The sequence below is a fragment of the Tubulanus polymorphus genome, chromosome 5 (assembly GCF_964204645.1).
Source record: "Tubulanus polymorphus chromosome 5, tnTubPoly1.2, whole genome shotgun sequence".
Taxonomy (NCBI): Eukaryota; Metazoa; Nemertea; class Palaeonemertea; order Tubulaniformes; family Tubulanidae; genus Tubulanus; species Tubulanus polymorphus.
Genome location: NC_134029.1, coordinates 5,178,441 through 5,189,700, shown reverse-complemented (window position 1 = coordinate 5,189,700; position 11,260 = coordinate 5,178,441). Strand labels below are relative to the sequence as shown.

Here is an 11,260-nt window from a genome sequence, read left to right as displayed (position 1 = left end):
GTTTGAGCCGTCATCAACGAATTTTCTCTCGTTTTGATATATAAACTCGGCCCAACGGAATCATCTTCATCAGTTTAAAAATCTCTGCCGTCAAATAAACATCAGACCATCGAACCGAATTATGTTGCCGAATTTGATTCCGGAAGAATTGACCAGACTCGTCGCCGCAACTATGATGATGATGCCGGATGAGCCAAGTTTACCGACAGCTTCGGCCAGAGCTCCGACGGTACCACGATATGAACAGAAGACCGATTGTTGTAGAAATGAGGTGATACAGCATACGCCATCTATCAATTTCGACGCTTATCAGCATAGATGGAACAACTGGAACGACCAACTGGATCGTTCTTCACCGCCATGTTCGCTGTCGTCTTCCGGTCGTTCCAGTCCGGATAGTTCGTCTGATTCGTCCGATTTGTCGTTCAACTTACCCGCTTTACAGGACGCTGTTAATACGGATTCATCCGCGGCAGTAGCAGCACCGGATAACGACCAGCAGTCGAAACGGCCCGATCTTACATACACAGTTATGATCGCTATGGCTATCGTCAGCAGACCGGATCGTCAAATGCAACTCAACGACATTTACCGCTACATCGAGACGAATTTTCCGTTCTATCGGACCGCATCGTGCCGGTGGAAAAACTGCGTGCGACACACGCTCTCGATGAGCCAACGATTCGTGAAAAACGGCCGCGGTCGAACCCGCGGCAATAACTGGTGCATTAGTCCGAAATATTACACCGAACTGGCGAATATCATCGAAATCAAAACGAGACAGCAAAACAATACGGATTTAGATAATTGCGAAAGCGATGAGTCTGATTTGTTCAGCTGTGATGCTAGTGTTCCTGATTTCGGTAACGCTGAAATCTCTCATCGCCCTAACTTCAGCGACCACCAGCACGAACCCACATTCACCAGGCAGCCTCCGCCGCCGGCTGCCTTATCGACTACTGTCGATCCGATGTGGTCATTCTTTCCTGGGATTGACAATCGCGTGCCGAATTACGAAGAAACCAGTTGCGATTTCGGAATGAACGATTTCCAATCGACAATGTTGGGAAATTACTCGAATTATCCGCAGTTTCAGCTGCGAGATCAGTTCTATAATTCAGACATTCCGTTTTATAACGAATTATCCGGATATAATCATACCGGTGATTCTAATGATTGTTTCCCCAGTAACGAACTTACGTGGTCGCAATGTAGATATCAAAACCCGATCTTCCCTCCGCGGTATTCTCCTTACTAGAACTATCAAAGCATTCTTCAGTGACTTTTTTGTACATAAAACTGCTGCAAGGCATTCATTGTAACTTCCAGTGTAACATATTTGTTTGTTCTTTTTTTGTGTCAAAATATACTAAATGAAATAACGAAAAATTCAACTTGTCGATATCTTTTTTCTTTCATTCTCTTCCATAAACTAGTAATTTTTGCTTTGCGGTTTTTCTGGAGGATTTGCACATTCAGTTTCGTCTGATTTTTAGGATTAAAACTCACTCGTGGACAAGACTATACGAACAGCGTCGATATTCCAGACTTCTCGATTAACATTATGTCTCGTCTTTACAACATTTTTCAATGATTTAATTCGAACGCTCTTGCTGAACTGAAGTTGAAGGATTTATTCACTGGCTATCGTTGTCGCATCGAACCTTTTAAATCTTTTTCTTTCATCTAATGGAGAATCTAGATTGAGATCTTAATAAAAACGTCGATTCGACAAGATAATCTTCAAGCGACCTTTGGGTAGAACAGACTTAGATCCGTGACGAAGAACATATAGCTATTCAGTACTCATATGATTTAACTAAACCTTTCTTTATTTTTCAAGAATTCTCTGAGACAGTGAGAATAGAACAGAATACACAAATTTTCGTAATTTATACAATAGTTTTTACACATCTTACCATAACACTAATTATATATATATATATATATATATATATATATATATATATATATATATATATATATATATATATATATATATATATATATATATATATATATATATATTCGTGTTAAACTATACGTTAGGTATTATACACACTTCGAAAGAGAAAAAAAACTGCACCGGCTAAAAGATCTACATAGAGAGATCAAGTAAAAGTCTATAGCACTGTGGAACTTTTGTCTTTCCCGTTTAGCTGCCAAACACACAATTATATCAGCAAAATCCGTGCGTACAAATCGTCGCAACTGAAGTCAATCTTCGAACAATCGCGAAGCCTAATACATCGCCACTGCATCGCTTTAAACAGTCTGATGCAAGATAAGAAGATACCATTGTATTATACGTACGTATATTTACACGAATATAGCGCCGATTTTGCTGGAAACAAATCCGATCTTCGCGCTGAACGCCACGACGTTATTTAACACTACAGTATCACTTTGCGCTAGTATTATCTAATCAGATGCTAGTACGCTACTATATACGTATATTTGAATTCAGTTAGATTTGATCCTGTAGATCTCGTTTCGCGTTGATTTTAGTGATAGTTTTTTTACTGTTCGTCGATCCTTTCGTCGTCGTTTTTCTGAAAAGCCGTCGGCCTCTTTTGATCTTATGTCATTTGCCGAAGAACCAGCCTCCGCCTTTCGGTTTCTTTCGTTTCATCGAGAATTTAGTGTAAGCGCATCCGAGTTCGATTCCCGTCTTTTCATCGACAAGCGAAGCTCGCAAGTCGTATTCACCCTAGAAAAAAAAGTAATCAATCAGTTAAGTTTAACTTCTTCTCAGCAAAGTTGATCTAATTGCTTTGACTAACAACTTGTTCACATAAAATGAAAACCCGATAAAGATACCATCCGTGTTAATCGAATTTTCAAGTCTCAAGGGCGGTTTGCAGTCACGGCTTCGACTTAAGACCAGCCTAAGACCAACTTAGTTTTATAGCCAATCTAACAATTTAGACCAGTCTTAAGATTTAAGACCACTTTTGGACTTAAGCCACGACTGATTACTATCGTCGCTGTTCGTCGCAACTATCGTCGCAACTATCGATGTCGATTTTTTTATGAGATCGTGTAAAAATATGCACAGTTCTGACATACCTGTGCCATCAGGGCCGCCATGCCATGTAATTTCGGGATATGGAAACCTATATTATGCATCTTGTAATTCCCCGGTTTGAACGGGCACGTGCATGGTACTCCGAATTTCACCATCTGCCTCGGACATGTACAAGTTGATTCGTACCTCTTGCTCAAGTGTTGACATATATTATGGTAAGAGCTGAAACGAAATGAAATTGACAGTCGTTAATTCTTTAGCGGCGTTGAGTGAAAAGCGTCGAAGCATTTCTGAAATTTGGGAACAATCACAAATTTTATACGATAAATGATATTCTGGTCGTCGTCGTGGCATTTAAGTAAAGAAAGTGCGATAGTATGTAAATCTGTTTCATGTCCGCGTATATTTTGGGATGTTGATGATCGGTGTAGATGGCGTTCCGTCAAAAATAAGTATATATATACGTTATTGATTCGAATATCGGGCCTGCCAATGATAATGCGCTTCACCAAAATGGGTCAAAATTGTTGTGTTTGTCAATGCGAATCGGAAAGAAAGAACTGCCAATTACGTTCATGACAAAGTATCGGTGACTTTTTTGGCGAAGGTCATGACATTCAATAAGAAATTATTGGCAATCGAAGCAAAGAGTCGTATAATAGACCACATCCATATAATGTTAAGCCGAAAGCTACTCAGGTATGCATGAAACGACGGTCTTAAGTGTAGCTTCCAGCCTCTTCAAACGAACGGGCTCTCGTTTGCTTGTCAAATGATAAATAGTGCGGGGGAGGCTGCCTGTTTCCGTCATCGGCTATTGTTATCGCGTCAAATGTGCACAAATCTCTATAGATGCCTTTTCATGAATTATATATCAGAAAAACTGCTAGTCTAGATCAGTTGACGATACAGTAGTGTATGCTATAACATCCAAATAATTGACTCTCGACAAAACATCAAATGTATACATCGCATGGACGTTGTCGTTGTAACACGGATGGATAGACAGAAATTCACAGAAAAGCAAATTAATCGAAAAAAACTAATTTACAAATCTCTGAAGCGAAGCATAACGCGATGAATCGTGCAAGTTTTCACAAACAGCGCCGACCCTGGCCATAAAAAATGTAACCTTTCCTTGAGGAGACCCTCCAAAAGCAATTATCGTGTTTTATGTGGTGGCATTTGCAATTAGATACCCTCTTAGACGCACGTGGTATACTTATTTCGAAAGTATTTACTGAGCTGACAAATAAGCACTCGGGTGGCACTTTTTTCCATATCGCCCGTTATTGTTCGATAATGTTTACGATTTCAGCGTTGACGCGGATGTGTTGTTGACCTTTAGCGACAAGGCTTTCAATGGTCAGTTTATCGTTGATGAAATGTAGGCATTCCGGAATTCGCCGGCATTCATCTAACATGTTATACAATCTTTTTTGAGCCGTTTAGTTTACCAACGATCTATTCAGCCCATGATGGTAGATTTCTAAAGCACGAAAATGCGTGGAGTCAGAGATGTCCTGGGCACTTTCCTCATTTACCTCATTTCCTCTGAGGATAGCTATGAATATTCGAGATCAGCACCAAACCAGCCGAAATTTACACATACACGTATATATTCTAAGAAACTTTATTTCAAGGTTTAGCTGGAAATTTGGGCGCGCATAAAATGTTTTACATGCTTACCAGGTTCCTATTGTATCGTCGATACAGGGTACGGCAAACGCGAAGCCAAACAGGTACTTGTTAACGGTAACGTTAAGCATTATCGTCTCCGGTAGCTGTTTGGCAATGTGTAGTCGGAATGAAACGCGCAACTTTCCCGGTGACATGATAGGCAACGGATGAGCGTGTAGCGACACCAGTCTTACCAGTTTATGCGGTCCACCTGTAAAAAGTAAAAAACCATTAAGAAAATGAATCAATTTGATGTAAAAATGCAAAATTGGCGTCCTAGCAAAATTGGGAGTCGAACCATGTTCTCTACATTTAGTATCCTGTGCGGAATATTTCCATGACGCTACATCGTATCCTTGAAAGTTGTAAGGGTACGAATTTCAATCGCGCACGAAAATATTTCTTTCATGCATAGTTCAAATACCTTTAATTTTTTGCGAAATGAATTTTTACGCAACGAGCTGATATTCAAACGCACCCCGCTGAAACATTGTAACTTTATACAAATTAAACAAGTCAGGAGCATCATCATCAGCCAATTTTAAATTCCGATATATCAATCAAACTTTGTATGCGTTTCGAATTGACAACCGATTACGCGCGTAAAACCAGCAGTAGCGTTCGTAGCAGTTAGCGCGCAGTTACTGGACCACCCATACACCAGCGAAACCGTCATGTTACTCCTCTAAATAAATCCCTGATTGATAATTCTACACATTGACGCAAACATATAAAACCGACATTCATTATTACGATTAATGAATTCAAGAATGCTGGAGAATTTAAATAGTGTTGTGGAAAAAGGCGCAGTGAGGTCAGGAGAAGAAAATTCAAGCCCTCCAGCCCAACACGCATGGCGCAGGGTAACACGGAAACGAGAAAGAGTTTTTCATTTTTTCATGTTTGTTTCAGTGACGTGAAACGTAAAAGATATACCCCAAACAATTACATTTTTGAATCCACACCCCCCCCCCCCCGCCGTTCGACCAGTTATATCATAAAGGAGTGAAGTAATCATGGGGAGGGAGACTAAGTATGCTTAAAAAAAAAACTACAATTCAAAACTACCCTGTATTACATTTTTTTTCAAATTATTCACTTTTTCTCGAAAAAATGTATCAACTATTTTTCATTTAGTAAAAAGGGTTTAGCGCTCTTAACTCCGTAAACAACTGCTGATTGGTTAACATCTCAATCGAATAGTCAACAGGTGCTCGCGGGAACCTGCTGCTACAGGTGGAATAAGCAGGTGAGTTGCAGATGAGGAATGCTTATTAACACCTGGAGAATTCCTCGCCGGTAAAAAGTGATAGACCGCAAATATGTTCGGCATGTGCGGGTAATCGATAAATGTTTCGTGGTCAACCGCCAGGTTGTTGTAAATAAACTGCCGATGACATTTTAATCGCGTTGCGATCCGCGTGGTTCGAATTCAGTACTCTCGGAAGGCTAGAATGGCCAATTTTACGATTTCCGAGAATGAACGAAGAATCCATAAATATCTCTGGAAACTGGGTCTGTTTAAAAATGATCTCAAATTGATTGACATGTTTGGTTGGTAGGGAGGGGCACCTCCTGATTGATGCATCCTCCCTCGACAGGGATTCGAACCTGATGGTATCGTTATAGACTCGGCCACGCTGTCTCGATGTCATCAGGTTTTAATCCCTGCCGAGGGACGACGTGATTGATGCCACCATTTTTGATAGATCTCCATAATATAATAAACCAGATATCAATAATGTACGTTTAATCAACTAAAAGTACGTTTCTCGCATCGTACAGCGCCGTGATAGCTGTTTTTGAACGCGACGAATGGACGTTTTCTTAAGCTCGACTACAGCCTCAACAAAAACACATTCAAGCTGATAATGGGATAAATGTTCGTCTGGTATTTTGACGCTATAAGTTTGTTAGAATTATTACACGCATTGACAGTTTATGATGTATATTCGTATTATCTGATATAAATCAGTAGACAGCGAGGCCACCCGCATTACCGTCTCCTTCATGTCGCTCAGTTTTGACTGTGAACGATAAGTTTTCGATAGGCACGCACACCTTTTGCTGAACCAGTTAGTTCTGTCGGAGACGGTTTCCCAGGTTCGGTAACAGCGCTGCATTTTCAACCAAAAAGCCCGATGATACGAGATTTGAACGGAATCGGAAAAAGCGCGCGAAAGCCATCGCGCTATGGGTGGTTCGAATCCCAGTGGAAGCACCGCCAACCCGATAATGTCTTCTCTAAATCAAAACATTTGCGAGATGCAGTGCATATTTACTAAGACAAATAGCAATAGTACAAACACATCGTTAAGATAAGTAGAAATATCAACGAGTTGTAAAGATCATACACAATCCCTAATAAGGTAGAAACAAATAAAGCAAACAGTATATATGAATAATGATAGATGCTATACGTACCGCAATCTTCAAGGTGAAGTTTAGCGCGTTTGTGATGTTCTCTTTTGCGACGGGTTCGCTTTCCATCGCAAATCGACTTCAACAGGACCACTTGTAAAATCACGTAAACTAGAATCCGTGAGTTCATTTTACTCGCTCGGGTGTCTTTTTGAAATAGAAATCTAACTTATGTCGCGTGTATTCGCGTAACTTCGAACCAATAGCGCGTGATAAAGATCCTTACGAACAATTCGATAGTTGTTTTACGACATGGAAAAATGATATCTTTGAATAACGAACTGTGTAATTTAAGGTGTTTAAGAAAACATTCTTTTTAAGAAAACATTCTTAAACTTTATCCTCAACTCTCAGCAGCTTCTATAAGGTATAATTCAAAGTATTATCGCGTATTGTCAAATTTCTATCACATTTCGAATATATAGCGTGCCTATATAGTACACGGAGTTTGGTCGCTGGTCACTGGTTGCTTTTCGCTGTTGTTTCACATTGAATGTCCCATCTCGAAACTCGTCCCGTTTCATATACGACGCGCGCGCCAATCAGATTTGGTCGGATGTGAAAACTGAAAAGTTGCTAAGATGTGCGCGGGGCCACTGTCCCGGCGCGCGTGAAACACCGAGCGATTCTGCGATGCGATATTTACAATCGATACTCGGTTGTTGCCGCGGCGGCGAAGACTCGGCAGCGAGCGAGTTACGAGTCTATAACATAGTATAATCCAGTATAATAAATTAATCCATCTACTACTAGTAACGCAGCTCTTCCGCAGGCCGCCCAAGAAGATTCGTATAATGTGGCGAAATTCACCAGATGGCCAATCGGCGAATTCTTCACTCGTAAAGATTCGATATGTCGATGCTAACATAAGATGCCATGTTTTTACGAACTTTTGATATTGTACCACCACAATCGGGCGTCTTATTTTGATAAGATTGATGAAATTGGGTTAATAACCAAGTCGTTTGCGATGGCTTGATTAAGCCATTCATTGATGACCAAGAGTTCGAATTAAAACTTAAGAATAACCTATCCGGGTGACATTCTTTTGAAATTAGGTGCGTCCGCAGCCGAAGACACACGCTCTCAGGCATACTGGCAACTAGGAACATTAGATCTAGCGTCAGCTGAAGTTTCTTACACAATAGATGCAATTTGAGGGTTTTGTATTCGCAGACTCGTTCGTTAAGACGCGATATGAAAGTTTGCCTTCATTCAATTTCCGTCGAAGATATAATTCATCCGTATATACATACTGTAAAAGAACGTTTATTTTCGTGAAAATCAAAATTAAAAATCGAATTTGGAGGACAGAACAATGTATAGAAACAACGAAGAAAATTGTTTCTGCATAACCAAGGTTTGGTGATGACGGCTACCTTAAAAATCAAGTGATTTACCTAGCATTTGATGTTTATCAAACAATCACCGACAAACTCCAAAACTGTGGTGGTCGTGACCCTAGATAAAGCCTGGGGACTTTCTCATGCTACCACGAATACCACTCTGTGAAATTAAACGACGCCGTTCAAGGCGGTACCTATCGTATTCTCTAGATGATTCTGAGAAAACGAACGCATATATTTATAGCTGGCCGTTTTATGTGACTTTCAGGACGAAATGTACTTAGGGACAAACAGGATAGAGTCAACGGACGATCGTGATCCAAGGCAGTACATGAAGACAAAAACGTCTTGTTAGTTTTTGGTCGTTTCTGTTGCAGGTTCAGCCTTATCGGGCCTTCGTGCTCCTAGTGTTGAATCGCTATATCGTATTAGTTTTTGGCGAGGAAATATATTTAGAGTTTTATTACTTTTGTTCTAGAAAATAAGTCATTATTAAGCCAAGAATCTTTCACATTTCTTCGTCAACTCCTTTCGTCTGGCGAATTCCGTCTGCGAACTTTGGATGGCACGTGACTAAATTCTAAAAAGCGAGTGACGTCCGAAATACTGGGTAACGATGAAATCATTTCTTGCTCAACTTTCGACGGACATGTCGCTAATTGGTTTTCACTGTTGAGTCGTGTTATCGAAAGTTTTTTTTTTACACTTCACGTATCAGAGCGCCGTTAATTAATCAGTAAAATGAATAGACGAATACCGATGAGATGTTTTCTGCGCTGTTAGAAAAATCGGAAAGCGTCTGCGTATTTTCTCGGAATTCAGAACCGACGATGACCAATTGTTGATTGAAAAATAGTTACGTGAACAGTTTGCCAGGTTTCTATTTTTAGATCGATTGATCGGTATATTCGATTAATTGATAAAGGTCTGATGACGGCGGTGGTAATTTTTCCGTCGATACGATATAAACGCGGCTCTGTAACGTCAACTGTCACGTTTGCCTCTTGAACTGGTTTTTACCTGAAACGCTGCGCTGACTCAAACAAATCATGACGCAAATCTGACTAAACATAACTTCACTATTCATCAAGTGCGTTATATTATACGCGCAGATGAAATATCCTCTTTTTACATTTTCGGGTAAAAATAGCGTATAGTCACCTTTTTTGTTTATTCATTAATAATCTGTCACTGGTGTCAAGGAGTGCGAGAACACTCCCTGAAAGATAGATGCGATGCTGGATAAAAGATTCTTTTAGATTCAAAATCTCTTCGTTAAAGGTCAGCCATATATTCGCACCGTGTGACATTAAAACTGTACGACGCGTTAGCTTCTTTGGCGGATCACTCAAATAAGAAGTCAACCAATCCCACGAATACGACGTTAAAAGCTGCCGATTATCTAATCAAGTCAGTTTTCTGTCATTTCATCGTTGCGCAGTTTAAGTTTTATCGCGACTTGCAGCGCGTATAGCAAAGCGATGTCAGCGGTAATTTTTCTGATAGGAATTTTTCGTCAAGTCAGGTGCATCTGACTCGTTGATAACTTCGGTGTGTGTAGGGAGAGACGCAGGGGACAAGATCCTAACGACATTGAGACTGTTCTTACACGATATAGACTCATTAACTATATGACGCCAGAAGTGATGATTATCATGGCAACCGGGAATGCGCATCAAATAGGACTTGTGCTTTCATGAATGACATTCTTTAAACTAAATGGAAAATTTAGATCTCTCATATCGAATGCTAACAATTTTCAAATACGTATTTGGGGTAATTGGCAACAGGAACTTGTGAACATTCTATATCTTTACTTTTATTATACACGCTTCTTATTCTGCCTTGTCTTATGTATTTGTTGATGATGAAACATTCAGATATGCAAGATTGGAAATCTCCTTTAGTCTCTCTTTCTCTCTCAAATATGCGAAAATATTTTAAAATAAAATATGAATAAAGCTCCTCGGTATGCCTACCACGAGCTTGTAGAGAGTCGTACAAAGTAAGAAAAATGTTTTCTTTGTTGAAATAATGATTGGTATATGCTTGGCAGACTTCCACGGTGGCATTAGGTTTTTACACGTATATAGTAGCAATCGGGGTCCCTTATACACATGTTAAATCTACTTGATGATTGCAAAGTTTGATATATTTGTCTGTAGTACAACATCGAGGAATGCAAGAAACAAGTAAATCTACCTGGGTGTTTACGATTTACGCACGAGATGACTGAAATGCCGAGAGTTGGTTAGGACTCGTAAAACTGAACGTGTGCGCGCCATAACACAAAACAAGGCCTCACCATATGGAACACATTGCCGTGCCGAAGTTCGCAGAATTGGTGACGGTTTCGGTCGGGAATGCAGTTACGGTTTAGCGGTAGCACGAGTTTTGAATTCTTTTCCGATTCAATCTTTTCTCACGCGGCATAAATTAACTATAAATCGCGTCTGTAAAATGAGTCTAACTATAGATAGAAAGTTCCTATCTACTTTATAGGGCACTATAAGATCGATGAAGATATTCATCGACAACACTATTCGAGAGAAAAAAGTACCAGCCATGGATCTAATTGAACTGAACAAAAAAATTAGGAATTCTAATGCCAAAGAAAATTTCACGAAATGTGACATTTTTCCTTAAAGAATAAGGCTATTTCACGTGAAAGGACCACTCTCATATTTGGCAGTTTGAATGTTGTTAAAATGACACTCTTAAAATGGCAGTTCGAACAATGCAATGTGGCCACCCGTTGCTAGAACAAACAACGGAAAGTGAAAGC

The 11,260-nt window shown here is 39.9% G+C and overlaps 1 protein-coding gene across 1 annotated transcript; it reads right to left on the bottom strand.

Moving 5' to 3' along the window:
* Positions 1-2,584: 2,584 nt before the first annotated feature.
* On the bottom strand, positions 2,585-7,259 carry LOC141905456 (ganglioside GM2 activator-like). The gene is made up of 4 exons (XM_074794322.1): positions 7,133-7,259; positions 4,718-4,919; positions 3,070-3,250; positions 2,585-2,710 (listed from the first exon to the last, which is right to left on the bottom strand). The coding sequence occupies exons 1-4, from the start codon at positions 7,257-7,259 to the stop codon at positions 2,585-2,587; spliced, it is 636 nt and encodes a 211-aa protein (XP_074650423.1).
* Between the last annotated feature and the right edge of the window lie 4,001 nt (positions 7,260-11,260).